General features: G+C 33.1%; 1 protein-coding gene and 1 long non-coding RNA gene across 2 annotated transcripts in view; both read left to right on the top strand.

Annotated features, from left to right (window-relative positions):
* LOC109148875 (LRR receptor-like serine/threonine-protein kinase GSO1) overlaps positions 1-21,748 on the top strand; it is a 32,604-nt gene extending 10,856 nt beyond the window's left edge. Inside the window, exons 2-3 of the mRNA XM_019296637.1 lie at positions 10,067-10,116; positions 21,330-21,748. Coding sequence (XP_019152182.1) covers positions 10,067-10,116; positions 21,330-21,686 — 407 coding nt within the window. The 3' untranslated portion in view covers positions 21,687-21,748. The remainder of the gene's footprint in view (positions 1-10,066; positions 10,117-21,329) is intronic.
* Positions 249-3,789, top strand: LOC109148876. The gene is made up of 8 exons (XR_002048900.1): positions 249-460; positions 540-685; positions 1,463-1,570; positions 1,979-2,104; positions 2,247-2,321; positions 2,757-2,910; positions 3,141-3,280; positions 3,402-3,789. It is a non-coding gene; the product is annotated as an uncharacterized LOC109148876 (long non-coding RNA).
* Positions 21,749-22,798: the final 1,050 nt, after the last annotated feature.

The following is a 22,798-nucleotide window of genomic DNA, read 5'->3' as shown; positions in this document are numbered from 1 at the left end:
TCCGACCACTTTCTCGTAGTGGTCAGTAAATACCGACTAGTATTTAAATGTGGTTAGAAGCGGCGCTTGTAAACCCTCCTAAAAGCAGCGGAGAGAAAGCTTATTCTTTCTCTAAAATGCCCTCACACTGTTAAAAAAAATATAAAAATACTTATAACCAACACGCCTCCGTTAATGAGACTCTAATTTTTGGACATTGCTTCCCATCAACGGATGGTCAAGCAACTGAGCAGTCACCCCTTGAAACCATTTATAATTTCCTCCACTACAGCTACTTCAAACTATTCATCTCAGCCTTCGTCTCATCCATCTCTCAGCCGATATTGCCTCCTCCGCCAACGCCGCGAACCACCGCGACCTGTAGTAGACGCAACTGCCGACGCCGCCATTCTGTCTCGACCTACTACTGACCCTACTAGCCTCCGCCACCGCCACTGCGTGCTGGCCTCCACCACCGCTGGTAAGTCTCCCTTCGAATCTTCGAATTTTTTGTTATTTATTTCTTCTCCTAATCTCTAAAACCGAATCGGACGGCTCAGATCTGGACGGATTTGCTCCCTTTTCGCTCAAAATATACTCACCGGAAGAAGTAGAACCGGAGATTCAAGCTTATAGTCGGCAGGCATCGCCTCAAACCGACGACGCTCCTCCTTTCGCTAGTCGTCGCCTCAAACCGACGGGGGAGGTAAGGGTGAAATTTTGCTTGCTTTCACTAGACTGGCGTAGTTTAACAAACTGAGTTTTGGTGTTGATAGGTATGTAATTTTGCTTGCTTTCATTTAAAGATTGTTCAATCAAAGAGCATGTGTCATTTTCTTTTTTGGCAAAAATACAGAGTAATAATATATATAAATGCAATACTTTAAAGGCATCTTAACTCTAAGATTGGAGCTGTATCTAGATTCTGTGCTGAATTTTTCTAAGTAGCAACTGTTAATTTGGTGTATGTAATTTGGTATTATAGCTTTCCTGATAATTATTTTGTGCTAACATCTATATAATTTAGTGTGTGTTCTGAATTGCTTTAGTGCTTTGAATTGCATATATGACTTTTCTATATATGGTTTTGAGAGTTTGTGTGAATTTGAAACCACTGAAAATTACAATTATGATAATATGTTTTTCACCCTTAAATGTATGTTGCATTTGAAGCTCATCTTTTAAACACTTGATCACTACATGATGCCAATAATATCAAGACCGTATAACTTAAGTATCATTTGACTCCAAATGGAACAGAATCTGCAGGTTACCTATGTGTGTGTATATATTTATGTGTATATATTTAGTAAAATGTGTATTTTATCTGCACTTCCAATGCCTGGAACCATTGCTCCTTATTATTAACTATATATATATATACAGTATATATATATGTAATTATGTACTTCTTTCTGTATTATAAATTAATGCATTGTCTGCAACTATTACCTCACACTGTCATCTTCAACATCATTGCCAGGTGAATGCTGTGAAGTTTAATGATTATGCTACTGTAGTTGTATCTTCTGGATATGATAAATCTTTGCGTGTCTGGGACTGCAAATCTCACAGCACTGAACCAATTCAGGTTCGTAACTTTCCCTTTCTTATTGAAACTATATTTTTTAAAAACCTGAGGTTTTGCTAGTAATTATAATCTTTTTAGTTGCCAATGATGAAGTAGGAAAAATTTTGTTGGTTTTGTGATATTATAATTAGACTAGAATTGGCTGTGTATGTGATTACATCTGCTGGATGGTTATACAAGTCATCTACTGATCTACACTCTATCTTGATGTGGTCCAATTTTGGTGGCAGTATGCAGATCAGATAATAGTTTGGAGATTGAATCAGAAGTTAAATTTCAGCCGATGCCACTGTTCAAAAAGAAATTAATTCCCTTTCTTTTTTTGTTTTTTCTTTTTCTTTCTCTGTCAATCATTAATAATTATTATCCTCGATGAATCGCTGATTCTATTACTGGTAATCAAAACAGAAAGCTAAGATTGAAGAGGGTAACAAGAGTTCCAGCCATAAGCATGAAGCTTTCAGACATTCCACCCGATGATTATTCATGGCGGAAATATGGACAGAAGCCCATCAAAGGATCCCCACACCCAAGGTATTCTTTCATCCTAGCTTGTTTTCTGGGTTATTAACAAGATGATTAGATTAAGATTGTTAAGGGTTATGTCGACCTCTTGAACAATGTTACTTTTACATGTGTTTTTTCTAAGATTGAATTAGTGTGTACTATCTGCCAGGTTTTGATTTGTCGAAATGAAGGTGAAAGGTGCTTGAAAGAAACATCTATTAATTCACTGAGGATAAGCCTCAAGGTATTGATAGCAATGTGCATATTCCGATTTTTGTTTCTCTATACAAATGTTCTATAGCATATTTACACTGTGGTGATCATCTGATGCATTCTAAGCACTAGCTTCACATCATGATGGCTCATTTTGGCTGCAGTATGCAACTGTGTATCTTCTTCAATATCCTAGAGGCCAATGGGTTCAGTATACATCTAAATTCCATTTATTGGTTTCCTTGACATTTTAAGTAGTTGTGTACATGGTGTTTGCATGCATTATGTATAGCTCGAGATTTTGATTCCCAAAAAGAAGAAAAGAAAATACAAGTAAAAGCTTATGCTTGTCACTCTCTGTTGCTTTTCCTTCTATAAACATTATAGGAACATAAGAAAATTGAATCAGATGCTTGTTTAGGCTCCAAGAGAAGCTTTTCATTCTGTATTTTTTTTTCATGTTTAGGCCCCAAGTACAGTGCAGGCAAATGCTGAATCAGATGCAAAGGCATCTGAAGGGAAGGAAAATGTTTCTGGGAAAAATCAAAGGGAAGTTCTGGTGGCAAAGCCGAAAGCAAAAAAGCAGCTTCTATCTCAGGAAATGATGGTGCCACCCAAAGGTCTATTGTTGTGGATTTGGTGTCGAATTCCTTTTAATTTTCACCCTAAATTATTTTACCTCTTCTTTATTTAGTTGCCTCTTTTAAGTATTTATCACATTCTTATTATACAAATAATCTTCTCATGAGCAATGCTGAAAGCGGAGTGATGACTCATCAGATGTAAGTGATGAGAATAATAACCAGGTATGTTATCTGGAATTACTAAACACATGCTTTTATTTTTTTAGGGCTACTAGAACATGCTCTATTGTTGTTGAGGAATCGGTGAGAAGCCTTGATGAGAAGTTAGCATCTGCTCTCGATGAGTGCAACGCTAAAGATGAATTAGTCACAAAGTTCACAAAAATGGCGGAAGAAGCCATTGCAGGTGATAACTTCATTTCTTTGTTTATTCATGTTGTATTGAAGATTCTTTCAATTTTTTTCCTGTTTCTGCAAAGTCCTTCCAACTAACTTTTGTGCAATTTGTTAATTGATGCAAAATTTAGCTCACAAGAAAGCGGAGGCTGAAATTATGTGTTTGAAGGAAGAGTTAGAAGAATGGAAGGCTAACTCACCTTACCAGTGCATTGAAGGATTGTATGCAGAAATGAAGGAAGAGCTGGCTATTTATGGACCTATATCAAATGATATGTCCTCCATATCAAGCCATGAATCGAAGAAGGAGCATCAAAGTGTTTCTACTGAAGCTTGGGCTTGTGCTTTGATATCTGAACTAGAGCATTTCAAGAATCATAAGGACCAGAAGAGTAACTCTGAACAGAAAATGATTGGAGTTTCAGAGATGAGGCTAATGGATGATTTTGTCGAAATGGAAAAACTAGCAATAGTAGCAAATATCTTCAAACATATTGATGAATGAATTCTCTTCAAGAATATGAAATGTGTATTTTATGATTTTTTAGCAAATATCTTACCAGCTTGCAACAAAATATATATATATATATATATATATATATATATATATATATATATATATATATATATATATATATATATTCATTTCATTACAGAGATTTCTCTGTAATGAAATGATTTTTTTTATTGACTGCGTCCAGTTTTCCGACCACTCTCTCTGGTGGTTGGAAATAGCTAGGGGTATTTTTTCGGACACCCAAATTGGTTGGAAAAGAGGTCGGAACAGTCTTTTCCGACCTAATTAAGGCAATTTCCGACCACTTTTCGGTGGTCGGAAAATTGCAAATTTCCAGCAGTGTAATGTACTTTTTATGAATAAAATATACATTTTTAATATACTAAAAGTATATTATATGTGTCCTGAATGTATATTATTTGATAGTATATATGATCCACATAGTTGTAATGATTGTTGTTGCACGGTAAAAATCACCAGAAATACAAATCCACTCTACCCATTGTTATGAGATAATGGGAAAATATATTTTACCCTTTTGCCTTCTTTCCACGCAAAAAGATCCCCAAGGCCGGGCAGCAATATAATTCTTTGAGCGATGCACCGCACGTTTTATAGACTTTGTTGAACTTATTATCACTTGGGAGCTTTTGTTGGCATTCGAAGACTTTGAAGTTTGAACACTGACTCGACAAGTCAAAAACAGTGCACCGAATACATTTCAACCATTGTTTTGTAGCATAAAATATATATAAACACTGCAACCTGGAAAGCGGAGAAGCGGGCATTGTTATGCTTCAAGGAGGAGTCAAAAGTTTCAACAAATTGGGTTGATGGACAAATTGTTGTAGTAAATGAGGAGTCGTGTGCGACAATGTAACTGGCCATATCATTGAACTCCGTTTGCCAGAATATGTTGAGTTTGTTGATTATCCTCTTAAAGGCAAGTTTAATTCTTGTCTGCTTGAATTGAAACAATTACGTCACTTTGATTTTAGTGGCCTCTTTGAAGCTTTTAATGGGTCTCATATCCCAATTTTATTGGATCATTTGTGAATTTGCAATATCTTGATCTATCCTACTTGAGATTTCAAGGAATTTGGCAAACATTTTACGTTTGCCAAATTTGGGTCTCAAAGTTGACAAACTTGATTGGTTATCTAGTCTCTCAAATCTGACCGTGACACATAATTAGGCAGGGGTGATTAATATGCTTCCTTACCTGCGTGAACTTCATTTATCTGGTTGTGGTCTTCTTAAACCATCTCATCTACTTCACCTTAACAATTCTTTACTTGTAGTTCTTGATCTTTCCAATAATAAATTCAACACTGTTATTTCTAGATGGGTGTTCAATCTTAATAACCTTGTTTATCTAAGTCTATCATCTAGTGATTTTCTAGGTCCATTCTTTAATGCTTCTTGGAAGTAATATATATATATATATATATATATATATATATATATATATATATATATATATATAGGGAAGGGATCAAGTGCATTTGTTGCTTCCCGTGTGGTGGATTAGTGTGCGTGAGGTTTATACTTAATGTGCGTGAGATTTGTACTCAATGTGCCTGAGATTTGTACTTAATGTGCGTCATGTTAATATGCGTGAGTCTTGTACTTAGTGTTCCTGAGTATTGTGTTTAATGTGCATGAGATTTGTGCTTAATGTGCGTACGTATTTCAGAATTACGAGCTCAGAAGGAAGCAGAACAGAAACTCACGCATATTAACGCCCAAGCTTCTTGTTACTTCTTCCTTCAATTTGGCCATGGATTCTAGGTTATCAGCTACCCTTAATGCAGTTGAATGTTTATATAAATAACGCACGCACAGTAAAATTTGCACAGTAGCAAAGTGTGGATTTCTGTTGTATTATTCCCATAATTCTTAACCTCCATAGCTCGCCTCCGCATCATCATCATCAGGGAGGGGGCAAATGGCTACTGGGGATGGGGAAGAAGTTGACATCAATATTTTCTGCTGCATTTTACACATTCACGCACATTAACAGGGCGTTTGGTTGGAGGGGCGGAATTATGTGGGAAAGGAATTGTAATTCCATGGGAGATGAATTACTGGGAATAAAGTGGAATTTAAATTCCACTGTTTGGTTGACAGGAATAGAATTACTGGGAATTTCAATTCCAATGTTTGGTATACATGGGAATTGAAAGGGAATAAGTAGTATAAAGTCAAAAATGTCCATTATTGTTGTTAGACATTAATTTTAGGTTAAAAAATGAAGGGGTAATTTTGACTCATCACTATCTTTTTTTTCCAGGAATTAAAATCACAGGGGGGGGGGGGGAGGGGGGGGGGGGGACATGGGATTTTAATTCCATGAAAATGGGGGAATTGCAATTCCCTCCAACCAAACTACGGAATTTAATGGCCTTTGGAATTAGGTGGGAATTAAGTGGGAAGGGAATTTAAAATCCCTCCAACCAAACGCCCTGTAAGTACAAATCTCAGGCACATTAATCCACCGCACATCCGCGCGGGAAGCATTCAACCGCACGGGAACCTTTCACTATATATATATATATATATATATATATATATATATATATATATATATATATATATATATATATATATATATATATATATATATATATATATATATATATATATATATTTATATTTATATTTATATTTATTTATTTATTTGATTACCAGGTCTGATCGTTGAGAAACAGGATAGATGTAACACTCGACCGGGCAAAATTTCAAACGGACCGGCGGATAGTTCTTTTTATTTTTTATTTTATTTTTTATAGAGTCGATTATAAGTGGGGTGACGTTACAGTGTGAAGATTACAAGTAGTAGGTAGTAGATGTTGCAATGAGATGAAGATGAGAACTAAGGGGGAGACCCTCCTATTATTTATACTAATTAAGTCGGTCTATCATCCGTGCATCTTTGCAACATATTTCGAGACTTGCTAAATCATTCTAGATCATTCTTACACTTTTATATAGCTTCACATTGTTTGTAAAATTTTCTACAAGCATGTACATAAGTTTGCGTAGAGATTATAGAATATTCTAAAATCTATAAATCCATAGGTTTGTGTAGAGATCTATGGAAAGTTCTAAAAATTAATTTCTAGGGTATGATCTAAGTAAATCTCTACCGTCTATTAAAAAGGTGGAATGAATATAAATAGCCTCAAGGTGCTCATCTGAAAGTCTGAAACCATCCTCAACAATCCAATCATTTGATAGTTCAAAACAATTCAAGTTCCATATAAAGTGTATTCATTCCTATTGGGATGATGCTATTGATATAAAATGAAGTATCAATAATAAAAAATATATAAATAAATAAAGTTAATTAGTTAATATTAATAAATTATGCAGGATTCTATCAATAACACAATGCATCCCCTTGATGGTGAATTATGTTAAAACCGTATTTAACTTTTGGTTTAAAATACTTAGGAAAATGGTTAAACTCCATTCAATTTCTGATTAAAAATACTTAAATAGGAATTATGTAATGCTAAACCCTTATTCAATTCTTCATTAAAAATATTCAAAAAGAACTATGTCAATAAGTAAACAAAATGCAAAACATATAACACTTGTGCATCTTTACTACATATTTTCGAGGTTTGTTACATTATTCTAGATCATTTTTACATTTTGTATATAGCTTCCCATTATTTGTAAAATTTTGTACAAATATGTACATAAATTTGTGTAGAGATTTATAGAATATTCTAAAATCTATAAATCCATAGGTTTCTGTAGAGATTTATGGAAAGTTCTAAAAATTAATATTCAAGTTCCATATAAAGTACATTCATTCTCAATGAGATGATGCTATTGATACAAAATGAAGTATCAATTATATATAAAAAAAAAATTAATTAATTAATTAAACTAAATTAGTTAATATTAACCAATGATCTTTTGGACCAATGGTACCAAGTTGAACTCCCACGTGGGGGTGGTTCGAGCCTCAGTGGAAGAGTGACGCACTTTGAGTACAAAACACACGCACATCTCATGCGCATTAATCACCGCGACAGAACACGTACTAACGTACCTTATTACAACTACTCACATACACAAATCTCATGCATATTAATCACCGCACATAATGTTTTTGTTAGAATACATACATACACAAATCTCATGCACATTAATCCCCGCACATGATGTTTTTGTTGAAACGTTAATGGTGTATATTTGTTGAACTATTGGTAACGTCGCACCGTAAGACACCGCCGCACTTGAACCTTCTGTATTAAGTAGTTAGCTTCTCTCGACAGGGTCAAAGTTGAAAACTCCAATAACAACTCCAACAATGACTGCAACCACAACCCCTTCCGCCACTAGGCATTTTTTTTATTGTCATTATGCACATTCTCCTTCTTTATCGTTATTATTATTTTTCCTTTCTTCCTTTACTTTTTCACTGCCAGATCTTCTTTTCCCCTATTTTTTTTTTTCTTTTTGCTCTTTATCTTGTTTTGAACCTTTACATCTTGTACCACCGGAAACTGCCCGATCAGCCACCACTTTGGAGGAGCATCGCCAGTTGGAACATGTCTTCTCTTAGATTTCATGACATCTCTAGTAATGAAGTGAGTGGGTCATTATCTAGCCAGTTGTTTGGTCTCAGCCACTTAGAATATTTGTATATATAAGTTCGAATCAATTTCAAGGTCTCATTGGTCATTGGAACTTGACTTCCCTTAAAACTTTTGAACCTTCAAATAACCCTTTGAATTCCAACATACCAAATTGGATTTACGATTGTAATAATCAGAAACACTTTCTTAGTAACACTTAGATATAGGGTACCATTTCAAATTCCATTTCCAACTTGCCTTCTTTGTCTACCCTTAACCTCTGTGGAAATAATCTTACTGGATAAATACCGAAGCGAATTGGGAAACTTAGCAAGTTAGAAAGGCTTGATCTTTATTTCAGACAACAAGTTTTATGGACCTCTTCCAAAGAGTTTAGGCTATTTGGTTTCATTGAGATATTTAACCATTTACAATAACATGTTGGAATGCATAGTGACAAAAAATTGATCACTTTCTTAATCTCACCATGTTATGAGAGTTAAGAGCATATGGAAATAGATTAACCTTGAATGTTAGTCCAAACTGGATGCCTCCCTTCCAACTTAGACAAATTGCATTAAGTGGTTGAAATTTGGGTCCTCAATTTCCTACTTAGCTAAGATATCTACACAATGTTGAAATCGTGGACATATCTGATACTGGAATAACAAGTGAGGTTCCAACTTGGTTTTGGAACTTATCTTCTAGTATTGCAATTGTCAATATTTCACACAACCAAATGCGAGGTAAAATTGAAGAGATCTCAATTCAGCAATTAAATGGATGTCCATGGTTACTAGTGTATTTGGGCTCTAACCAATTTAGTGGTCCTTTACCTCGTACCTCTATTAACATAACCGAGTTAAACTTCTCAAACAATTCATTCTCAGGAGATATCTCTCACTTTTTATGCAATGCACAAAATGTGACAAATAAGCTTAAAATACTACATTTGGGAGGAAATGCTTTATTCGGAGAAATTCCTGATTGTTGGATGCATTGGCCACACTTAAATGTCATAAATATGGAAGAAAACAAAGTGATTGGAAGCATCCCAAACTCCATTGGGCTTTTGAGTAGGTTGCGATCTTTGGACTTGCATAAGAACATGCTTTTTGGCCATATACATTCATCATTGCAGAATTATATTGGTCTATTGAAAGTAGATTTGGGTGAAAATGGATTTACGGGGAACATCCCAACATGGTTGGGGTTAAAAATTTCAAATTTGACAATCCAAAGACTCTGTATAAATAAGTTTAATGGTGAATTGTCACCAGAGTTTTTCCATCTCAAATCTTTTCAAATTCTTGACCTTGCTGATAATAACCTCGTTGGTGTGATACCACGGTGCCGTGAAAATCTCAATGCAATGATCCATGAGACGAGAGAAATTCAAGATGATGGCTATGAGATGAATTATTCAAATTTAATGGGGGTCTTTGTGCTTTAGTGACAACAAAATGGCATGAGTACAACTATGGTGTTACCATTCTACTGATGTTGGCTACCATGGATCTATCAGGGAACAAATTTTCTAGGGAAATTCCAATTGAATTGATCGATCTTGTGGGATTTAGATTGTTGAATTTATAAAGAAACAGCTTAATAGGAAATATCCATCTAGACATGGGAAACATGAAACTATTGGAATCTCTTGATCTTTCTAGAAATAAGCTTTCAGGTGAAATTCCTTCGAGCTTCTCAAATCTGTCTGCTCTGGGTGTTTTGGACTTGTGTATAACAACCTATCTGGGAGAATACCTTCATATACTCATTTTCAAGGCTTTAATGCTTCGTGTTACATTGGCAACAACCTTTGCGAACTTCCAGTCTTAAAGAATTGTAGTGTTGGTGATGGTGAAATTCCCAAGCATGAAAATAAAGATGATGATTATGATGTGCATTGGTTTTATGTTAGCATGACCATAGGATTTGCGGTAGGCTTTTGAGTGACTTGTGGGTCTTTGTTTCTTGTGAGGTCTTGGAGGATTGCATAATAACAAGTTAAACCACTTCTTAGCATGGGCACGTACTTTGCGGGTTTAATGCTTCTAGCGTGGTTAATTATATTAGTATAACGATAAGTGAATGTACTAAACTCACTTGGACGGTAATGGATATTTATGCTATGATTATGTGGTATTATTTGGAAACGATTTTTGCTTCTAAAATATTTTATTTTAGGAAAAATGGTAAAATTGATTTTCTAAGTCAACCGGATAAAATTATTCAATCAGATCCTAAATTACCTATTTAGCTGGTTGGTGCTTTATAATGCTGACATGTATATTTTTTTTTAAATTATTTTTTTATTTCTGTTGTTTTTAAATTAATTTTTTTTTAAAAATACACCAACTCCTGTCTTGTTCACAGGCAGTCAGTGGCGGATCAAGAAATTAAAATTTTCTCAGTGAGGGTGAAACATTGAAACAAAATGGATAGCTTAAAATGAGTTAATTCCAGCAATGGTCCTCCGACTATAGTGATTTTCCAAAATTAGTCCCCGACTTTTAATTTGGACACTTTAGGTCCCTTGACTTTCAATTTCTTTCCAATTGAGGTCCATTCGTTAGAATACGGTTCATTAGACTTTAAATGAAGGGGTAAACTCATCCTTTCACATGTCTATGTATTATTCTTCGTATTTCTCCCTTCGTATTTCGCCGTTATACCTTGTAAACATCATAATAATAGAGGAACGCACACACGAGTAGTCAGCAAATGGGGAACGACGAGGAACATTTTAGGGTTTCGACTAAGATTATCTTCATATCTATCGCGTATAAAATGGAGAAATACTAAGAATAATACATAGGCAGGTGAAATGATGAGTTTACCCCTACATTTAAAATTCAATTAACCGTATTCTGACGAAAGGATCTCAATTGGAAAGAAATTAAAAGTCAAAGGACCTAAAGTGTCCAAATTAAAAGTCAAGGACTAATTTTGGAAAATCAATATAGTCGGAGGACAATTGCTGGAATTAACTCGCTTAAAAAAATGAAACACTTAAAAAAGTTAGCCATAAATATTGTTAGATATGAGCCAAAAATAAAACACATCAAAACTTTATAGAAATATTTATAACAAAATATGAAACATAATTAATTTGATAAAATAATTTTAATATAAAACACATTATAAATTACACATATTATTATTATTATTATTATTATTATTATTATTATTATTATTATTATTATTATTATTATTATTATTATTATTATATATATCCTTGATTTATGTCCCCTTTTTGTATGCAAATAAATGTGTACATTTTACTTTAAATGTTGTACATTTTAATATTATTAGACAAAACTACCCTTACACCGTTATAACACCGTTAGTTTTTAATTCTAACGTTGATAACACACCATTATTACCATACACCTATATCTATTATTTTTTTTCCTATTTTTTAATTATCATTTTATTAAAATAATTATATATTAATTTAATGCTGAGTTATATTTTAATTAAATTTCTATGAATGATAAATTATATATGTGTGTACAAAATACATACTTCCTCCGTTCCATTTTATGTGTCTGGTTCGGTTAACGAGGCTTGACTGGAGTTGTTTTTAATTCAATTTTTCATAATATTAAGTTTAGTATTAATATACAAAATTTATATATTTAGAAACTACACTAAAAGTACTATTAAACACAAAAAATCAAATTTAAAAACAAGTAAAAAATAATAAAGAAAATAAACACAAAAGAAAGAGTTGGTTTGACCAATAAATAGTAAGTAGGACATATAAAATGGGACAGAGGGAGTATATTATTTGTGTATATATATAATTCAAATTATAATTTTTAATTATTTGTATTTATCAATGTTTGAATATTGAGCATGAATTTTCGCGCATTGCGCATACAAAATGCTAGTTGTTAGATATGAACGAAAAATAAAACACATCAAAACTTTATAGAAATATTTATAACAAAATATGAAACATAATTAATTTGATAAAATAATTTTAATATAAAACACATTATAAATTACACATATCATTATTAATATATATATATATATATATATATATATATATATATATATATATATATATATATATATATATAATGTGTGTGTGTGTGAAAATCTTTGGGTGTGTTCGGTTCGCACTACGGAATTGGAATCGGAATGAGAATCAAATACTTGGTAATGGTAATGGGTTTTGGTGAATGTATTTTGCATCTTTGGTAGTATGGTGGAATTGGAATGATTATCAATATTAATGTTTGGTTATGTATGATCTTATAATGGGAATAAATGTTTTAAAAATACAAAAATAAAAAATTAAGGCAATTGATTCTAATATAATGACAACCAAAACACCAATATGAAAAAAAAAAATATATCAAAATAAAAATCTAAAAGCACTGATCCAAACTTAAATATCATATTACTAATAAGATAGAATGATACCCGTTTTTAATTTGGGGATGTACTTTTAATTGGGGGTAATCAAATCTCATAGTTGTGTTTTAAAAATTTGTCAACTAAACAGTAACTATGAATTTGATTCATATTTCTAGTGTGTAAACTCATAAACCAAACAGACCCTTAATATGTTTTTTGAAAGCATCAAAAATAATAACACTGTGCTGAAGCCACTATTATTAAAATAGCCATAAAAAGTCCCTTCAAGGGTATTCAAACTCTTGACATTCCTAAGACTAACACATGCCTTACCATCTAAGTTAATTTAATATATATATATATATATATATATATATATATATATATATATATATAAGGGTTATATATGGGGGTGGGGTGAGTGGGGGCAGCTGCCCCCACTGTCCCACTGTAGATCTGCCCCTGAAGATTGCTGTCAGCCATGGCTGTTTAAGAACGACGCATGGCCGTCTTCGGACCTCAAACTTACTTGGAGTTTCTTGAAGCTTATTCTCAGGAGTTTCCCGAAGCTTACGTTGTTGCACGAGCTGGATGTCAGAAACAACCAAATTGTCGGGAAGTTTCTTGAGGTTGTTCTTTTTCGCATGCAGAGTCTGAGATATCTTGATTTAAGGTACAATAACTTTGAAGTGAAGCTCTTGGAAGAACTATATTACAAAGAGTTTGACACGATTTTCTTGAATAACAATCATTTCTCTTCCACCATCCCTGAAAGTATCGGGAATTCTTTTGCCTCTGTTGTGGTGTTCACCAACAACAACTTCAAGGGGTGCATTCCGAGTAGCGTTGGGAGAATGGCAAATTTGAGGGAAATTGTGTTATTGAATAATGATCTTGTGGGGTGTATAGTATGCATGCCGCGGGAGATTGGAATGCTGCGCTGCAAAATGTGACAGTTTTCAGTGGTCTTGGGAATAAATTGTCTGGGATATGATTTTTCCTAAGGGGTTTAGTGGGAAGAATAAATTTGAAAATACATTCTTCATAAATGAGGAAACCGAGACAAGACCGTGAAATGACAAGAATACCTCTGTGTTAATTATTTTTTTAAATTTGGATAATTAAATCATCCAAATTTTAATTAAATTAGTAGTTATAAAATTTTAATTAAAAATATATTAATAAAATTATATACTCCTTATTATATTAAACAAGTATTTTACATGTTTAATTTTTTTTTTTTGTAATAATAATTAAAAAATTTTAAAAAAAAAATAAAAAACTCATGTAATTTTTAAAAGAAAAATAAAAAACAGACCAAAAAAAAAAATGGTGGCCGTTGTAACACTTAAAAGTTCTTTCATCTCTATTTATAATTGATTTTTACATTATCCAATCGTTATGCTGTGCATCCATATGCACCATGCATGGTGCATACGGATGCCAAAACGACGTCGTTTTATTAAAAAACGCGCGTCTCCCCTTTAAAAAGAATTCAGGTTCGATTCCCAGCAACAACATTATATTGTTCATTCATTCTGGAATTTTAGTTCATAGATTATGGAATTATAGTTCATTGATTATTGAATTATAGTTCATCGATTATGGAATTGTAGTTCATCGATTCTGAAATTTTAGTTTATAGATTATGGAATTTTAGTTCATTCATTCTGGAATTTTTAGTTCATAGATTAGATTATGGAATTATATATAGTTCATCGATTATGGAATTATATATAGTTCATCGATTATGGAATTATAGTTCATCGATTATGGAATTTTAGTTCATATGTTGTTGCTGGGAATCGAACCTGATTTTTTTTTTTTAAGGGGAGACGCGCGTTTTATTAAAACGACGTCGTTTTGGCATCCGTATGCACCATGCATGGTGCATACGGATGCACAGCATAATTTGCCTACATTATCCATTGAAGAGAGAAGATATTTCAAACTTGAATTTTGACTCCTTAGATATTGATTGTTGTATTTTGCCTTGGTTCAACTTGCATTTGGTAAACATATTTTTTTGGCATTTTCTACTTCAAAGGTGACTTACCAAATCTGGTAAACGATTCCATAAGTTCGGTTCGTGTCCATGTCCAGTTTTGGTAGCTAGTGAGATCAACATACCATTAATTTGGTAAAATGTGTGGTTTTTTTTTTTAATGCTTGGGTCATCATATCTCTAAATCTCTAAATTTAATAAGAGTTAATGATATTAGTCTTTAATGGAATAAAAATTGTATTGATATATAGTATAAGTGTATTATGTCTTTGTTTTCTATGTTAGAGTTAATTCTCAAAATGGTCATCCATTAGCTTTGGCGTTAAATTGATGTTAAAATGAATGGTAAAATTAGAAATTTAAGTTTTGTACTCCAATTTAAACCAATATGTGATTTCTTTCAGTAGTTTGCGCACATATTTCTTCAAATTAAGTGTTTACTCTCCTAAATCTGCAATCAAAATGTGGGATAATCAACTAGAAGGTCAGAAATCTTTGCCTTGGGAAGTTTGTGGATGAAGTTGAAGATGAACTTTTTTTTGCCTTCTAATTGATTATCCCACATTTTGATTGCAGATTTAGGAGAGTAAAAATCTAATTTGAAGAAATATGTGCCCAGACTGTTGAAAGGAATCACATATTGCTTTAAATTGGAGTGCAAAATCTAAATTTCCAGTTTTACCCTTTATTTTAACACCAACTTAACACCAAAGCTAATGGGTCGGGGGACCATTTTGGCTTAAAATTCAAAAGTCGGAGGATCACCTTGAAGAAATTAAAAGTCAAGGGACCAATTTGAGAAAAGGTCATAGTCGGAGGACCATTTTGGGAATTAAATCTCTATGTTATTTGTGTTATACCTTTACATTTTCTTTCCAATATCACCCATCTCATTTTTCATTTAATTTTAACATTTTCTTTTAACATTAGTCCTTAATTGAAACTTTTTAATGATTAATAAGTAATGATAATAGGCAATAAGTTCATTTCTTTGGTGCATTTTGTTATGTACATTTATACCTTTTTACCAATTCTACCCTTAATTTTTTTCTTTTTGTAATTCTATCCTCCACACCATGTAAAGTACAAATATATAACTTTATTTTCTTTGACTTTTTAAAATTAAAAACTCACTTAGAAAAAAGTTTGCATTTCATTCTTTATCTTACTAATCTACTTGATGTAGAATATATGCATTATTATCTTATTCCCAACAAAACATTCTTATTTTATTTATTATGATATCAATGTTAAAACTCTAATGAGAACGTATCGTACAAGGTGATTGTTCTTCCCTTTCATGTAAAGTCAGGGCCTCTGGTTATACCAGATCCTTATATTGATCATTGAGCTCATTTCATACAAGGTGATTGTTCTTCCCTTCCATGTGAATTTCATTGTGAGGTTAGCATAATCATGTACTCTGCTACTTTCCAAAGATCTTGTAACCATTGTACTCCTAGTATGATGTCTGGTCCTCGAATTGATAGTGCATATAAATGTATAGTAAAATCGATGCCCTGCAATTTTTAAAGAGTCATCCTTGCACTAGTAGTTACATTCCAACAAGTCCCCATTGCAAGAGGAATTGTTCAAAAATAGTGACAATATAATTGAGGTAGCAAACATATACATAAGGAAAATCTATGAATTGTATGTTATAACTTCATTGTATAACTCTTTAATTAATATTTGACAACATATATCAGTAAACATATTATAATAATATCACTTTTAACGGAAAAATATGTTATGTTTTATTGACTCATCAATAGTCATCTATATCACACTAAGAGGGCTTAATTTATTTTAATTCAAAAATAGTTAGGACATTATTTTTATTTTTGAGTATAAGTATCTACAACAATATTAATATTTTCTACTACTTATATTATAGGTTAAAAAATATGCATTTTGATTATATTGAAAACAATTAATTTTACTTTATATAAATTAATTTTCATATTTAAAAATTATATCAATTATTAACTTATTTTAATTTTAATATTAGACATTAATTTAATCGTGCAATGCATGTATTATAACTAATATGAGTAAATAACCAAAATGGTTCCTTGACTATGCTGTAATTACCAATTTGGTTCTCGACTATCGTTTTTACCAAATTAAGTCCTCAACTATGCAATTTTTAACCAATTAAGTCCTCAACTATGCAATTTTTACCCAATTTAGTCTTCTGTTAATTTGATTGTTTGTTGACTGTCAAAAGTGGGGATAAAATTGTAATTTTACAAGCTTTCTCCGTACTCCCCATTTAGCTGCGCCAAACCGATGCACAACCACTACTTCAACACTGACAGGTTTGGAAGCAGATCAGAGCTTATTGTTACATGGTTTGGCGCTGCTAAATAAGAAGGAAGGAAAAAGCTTGTAAAATTACAACTTTATCCCCACTTTTGACAGTCAACAAACAATCAAATTAACAAAGGACTAAATTACGTAAAAATGCGTAGTTGAAGACTTAATTGGATAAGAATGATAGTCGAGGACTAAATTGATAATTACGGCATAATCGAGGGACCATTTTGATTATTATTAAGTCTAACTAATATTTATTGAAAAGTCAAAATATGCTGACGTATTTTCACATTATAATGTATAATACTCCGTACAACATTTTTATACAAATTTGACTGAAAATAATATCATTGACAGCAATTTTGTTATATATTATATATATTTAGATATAAATCTCTTGTGGCAAAGTGATACCAAGTAACAACCTTCATTCCTTGAAGCTTCTTAGCCGGGTGCTATTGTCCATTTGTATTTGTCTTGCAATAAATTGCCAAATTGATAGAGTAAATAATGTAGTTTTATTTATATTTATTTATTTTTAGGTGTGGATCATTGTTCTAACAAGTTCAAAGACAAAGAACCATTCATGATGGAGAAGGCTCAGCTCTATTCTATTACAAATACAAAATTTATGAAATTTTAGCTTCAATTCCTTGCTGAAAAGCATAACAACAACCTTGCCTCAGAATGTATAATTTCATGATCACCACTGTACCTCTTGGTGTTTGGGGCATGCTCAACTTCATTGTCCTAGAAGGAGCTGAGTGCCGAATATTGATGAAGTTTAATTGTTATACTTAAATAGTTATAAATTTGATTCTTACAGTATTTTTTCGGTTGAGTTCGTCGCTTCGCAATTACACAATAGTGGAGCTTTTCTAGTATAAGCTCTTCGATATGATGATGATGATGATGATGATGATGATGATGATGATGATGATGATGATGATGATGATAATAATAATAATACAATTTCAAATACAAAATGATGATTATTTCCATTACGCCTTCATTCCCTGCAATTATTTTGGGCCATGGCCAATGGGAAATGTAGAAATTTTGTTTGATGGAGTCAAAATGTATAAACCAAACCACATAGTGTCGGTCAAATTCTCAATTAAAAATTAGAATGACACTGCTAATTTAACAACTCACCAGCTCAATTAAAAATTCTAAATTGACTTTTCACTATCATATCACCTAAAGCGGTTCACACTGCATGCTTCAACAACTCCGCCCTCATCTAGTGGAATTTATAATATTCTGGTGTACAACTAACATTATTATTATTATTATTATTATTATTATTATTATTATTATTATTATATATATATATATATATATATATATATATATATTATACCAATTTTCTTAAAATAAATTAAAAGCCAACACGTTTTATAGACTTTGAACAAATGGTTGCGGCAGCTTTTGCTGACACAAGGGCAGTTGAATACTTTGAAGCAAATGAGCTTCCAGGGAAATACTGCAACCTGATGACTGGTATTAAATAAAGTCCTTCCATAAGAAGTATGCGCATATATAAACACAATATTATTATCGACCTAACCAATTAAACATAAATAGATCAGAACATTGAGAGTGTTGCATCATTAGATTTCCCAATTTAAGCTTGAAAAGTTTTTCCATAATGTCGACATCTCCACTTCGAATTGATCACTTCCTGATCATCTTCTTCACCTTTGTAGTTATGGAGTTGTGGGTTTGTGGCAGAAGCGACAACAATATTGGGGTTTGCAGGAAGGAGGAGAAGCAAGCATTGTTGTGCTTCAAGAATGAGTCAAAAGTTCCAACGAATTGGGTTGATACAACAGATTGCTGTAGTGAATGGGATGGTGTTGTGTGCGATAATGTAACTGGTCATGTGATTGAACTCCGTCCAGTTGCAAATCCCGAGGTCAAAGATGTTTCTCAAGGAGGTAAACTTAGTTCTTGTTTACTTGAATTGAAACAATTACGTCACCTTGATCTGAGTAGTCTCTCTGATTATTTTAAATGGACTCACATCCCTAGTTTCATTGGGTCTTTTGCTAATTTGCAATATCTTGATCTATCCAACTCTGGGTTTCAAGGAATTATTCCTCACCAACTCGGAAACCTTTCAAGCTTGCACACTTTGCGTTTGGAATGCGCCACATATGGTGGTTTCATTAAAGTCGATACTCTTGACTGGTTACCAAGTCTTTCAAATCTTGAGTATTTGGATATGAGCTATGTCAATCTAAGCTTGGCATATAATTGGCTAGAGGCGATTGATATGCTTCCTTCTCTGAGCGAGCTTTATTTACGAGGGTGTGATCTTTTTAATTTATCTCATCCACTTCACCATAACAGTTCTTCGCTTCAAGTACTTGATCTTTCTGGGAATATGTTCAACTCAGTTATTCCTAGATGGATGTTCAATCTCAATAGCCTTGTTTCTCTTGATTTATCACACTGTGGTTTTCTTGGTTCATTTCCTCATGGTCCTTGGAACTTGACATATCTTAGCAGTTTTGACATCGGTTTCAATGAAATGAATGGTTCATTACCTGACCAATTGTTTGGTCTTAGTAACATGAAATCTTTGAAACTTTGTTGTAACCAATTTCATGGTCCTTTGCCCAATGGTCGTTGGAACTTGACTTCCCTTGAAAGGTTGGATGCTTCTTCAAACAACTTGAATTCTCACATACCAGATTCGATTTATCATTGCCCCAACCTAAAGGTTCTTCGTCTGAGTGTAAACAAACTGCAGGGTATCATTTCAAAATCCATTTCCAATTTGACTTCTTTGTCAACTCTTGTTCTCTCAAGCAATATGCTTACTGGAGAGATACCAAAGGAAATTGGGGAACTCAAGAATTTAGATTATTTTCTTTTTTCAAGCAACAAGTTCTATGGACCCCTTCCAGAGAGTTTAGGATATTTGTCTTCATTGACAACTTTAAGTTTTTTAAATAACAAGTTGGAAGGCATAGTGACTGAAAATCACTTTGCTAATCTCACCAAGTTAACTGAAATTTATGCATCTGGAAATAGATTAACCTTGAAAGTTAGCCCAAATTGGATGCCTCCATTCCAACTAGGTGCACTTTCTTTAAGTGATTGGAACTTGGGTCCTCAATTTCCAGTTTGGCTACAATCTCAACATCAAATTTTTCAAATGGAGATATCTAATGCTGGAATAGAGGGTGAGATTCCAAAATGGTTTTGGAACTTTTCTTCTGTCCTCGAGGCCATTGATCTTTCATTTAATCAGTTGCGAGGTGAAATTCAAAATATCTCAATTCGATTACCAGAAGGACGTGTAGGTGTACTTTTGTACTTGGGCTCTAACCAATTTAGTGGATCGTTACCTCATATTCCTATCCACATAACCGAGTTAGACCTATCGAACAATTCCTTCTCAGGAGATATCTCTTCCTTTTTATGTCATGCACAAAACGTGCCACCATATAATCTTAAAATACTTGATTTGGGAGAAAATGGTTTATCTGGAGAAATTCCAGATTGTTGGATGCATTGGCCACACTTGGAAGTCATCAATATAGGGGAAAACCAACTCATTGGAGGTATCCCAAGTTCCATTGGGCTTTTGAATAACTTGGAATCTTTAGATGCACACAAGAACATACTTTCTGGCCATTTACCACCGTCATTGCAGAATTGCACCCATCTATTGAAAGTTGATTTGGGTGAAAATGGATTCACGGGAAAGATCCCAAGATGGTTGGGGACTAGTTTTTCAGAGTTGAAGATCTTACGACTTCGTTCAAATAAATTGTTTGGTGAATTGCCCCCAACATTTTGTCATCTCACATCTCTTCATATTCTTGATCTTGCCAATAACCATTTCTTTGGTGTTATACCTAGGTGTCTTGATAATCTCACTGCAATGATCACTATTGATGAGAATAAGAATGGGATGTCTTCCTCGCGTTATGGGTATTTTCAAGAAAATGCTTTAGCAACAACAAAAGGACATGAGTACAAATATGATATCACCATCCTAAAGTTGCTTGCTAGCATGGATCTTTCAAGTAACAACTTTTCAGGTGAAATTCCAATTGAATTGACCAATCTTGTGGGATTGAGATCGTTGAATTTATCAAGAAACAACTTGACAGGAAAAATACCCATCGAAATGGGGAACATGAAATTACTGAAATCACTCGATCTCTCTAAAAATAAGTTTTCAGGTGAAATTCCTTCGAGTTTTTCAAATATGTTCACCCTTAGTGTTCTGGACTTGTCATATAACAACCTATCTGGAAAGATACCTTCAAGTACTCAGCTTCAAAGCTTTAATGCTTCGTGTTACATTGGGAACAACCTCTGCGGCCTTCCACTCTCCCAAGCTTGTAGAGTTGATGATGGTGAAATTCCAAAACATGAAAATGATGAAGGAGATGATGATTCTGAAGTGGATTGGTTTTATGTAAGCATGGCCATAGGATTTGTGGTGGGCTTTTGGGTGACTTGTGGGTCTTTATTTCTTGTGAGATCTTGGAGAAATGCATTTTTTCAATTTTTAGATAATAAGTTAAACTCCTTTATTGTATGGGTACGTGTTTTGTGGAATGCTTCTATTGTTGTTAATAAGTGAATGTACTGAGCTCGCTTGTAACGTAATGGATATTTATGCTATATATGATAGATTATGGAGTTAATTTGAAAAATCTTGGGAGTTTCTAAATTTTTATTTAGTATAAAGTTTATTTTCAATATATAAATTGAATGCTCGATTTTTTAAGTTGAAAATGTGTTCAAAATGCTAATATATATATATATATATATATATATATATATATATATATATATATATATATATATATATGGTCCGGATCAGGTGAGGACCTAATCTTAGGTGAGGACGTGAGGACTAATCTAGACCATTAAATCAGAAGACCATTAAATCAGAATGATGTATGATTGAGATTAAAAGAAACAAATCACACGGATTAAGAAAACAAATTCCTTTAAAATATTAAAATATATAAATTTAGGGTAAATCATTCTTATTAAAAGATGTGCATTCCTATACAAAATGTTGTGTATTCCTATACTGAGTGTTGTGCATCAATAACTTCATTGTTGTGCATTCAAACCCCGCCAAAAAATCATACAGTGAACATCCAATGTTCTACGATGCATTGAACTATGTGCTATAATGCACAACTCCCTAGCCTATAGTGCACAACTTACAACACTAGGTTGCACAATCAACACACACGAATGCACAATCGTACTACCCAGGCATTTATACATATACACGACAATCCAAATATAGACAATATTATACTCAAAAGAACAAGCGAAAAAAAATAAAAAATACCGATTAGTTTGCATGGGCGAACACTCAATCAATGATGAAGAAATCGCGGCTCCAAATTGCAACGGTGATGATCCAAGAAAATAGGAAACCAATTTGGCCAAGGATTATACATGCGTTCACACTTAAAAAAATAGAAAAAGACACTATTATCCCACATTAACAAAAAAGATCAATCCATGTCATCTCAAGAACTCAAATCTGGACCATCCAAATAAAAAAACAAACGCACAAGATTAGTCCTCACGTCCTCACCTAAGATTAGGTCCTCACCTGATCCGGATTATATATATATATATATATGCGAGTTCAGGTGCGGCAGTGTCTTACGGTGCGGCGGTACGGCAACACCAATAGTTCAACAAATATGCACCATCAACGTTAGT

This window comes from Ipomoea nil, unplaced genomic scaffold (assembly GCF_001879475.1).
Source record: "Ipomoea nil cultivar Tokyo-kokei standard unplaced genomic scaffold, Asagao_1.1 scaffold2144, whole genome shotgun sequence".
NCBI lineage: Eukaryota > Viridiplantae > Streptophyta > Magnoliopsida > Solanales > Convolvulaceae > Ipomoea > Ipomoea nil.
This window is presented reverse-complemented; position numbering and strand designations above follow the sequence as displayed.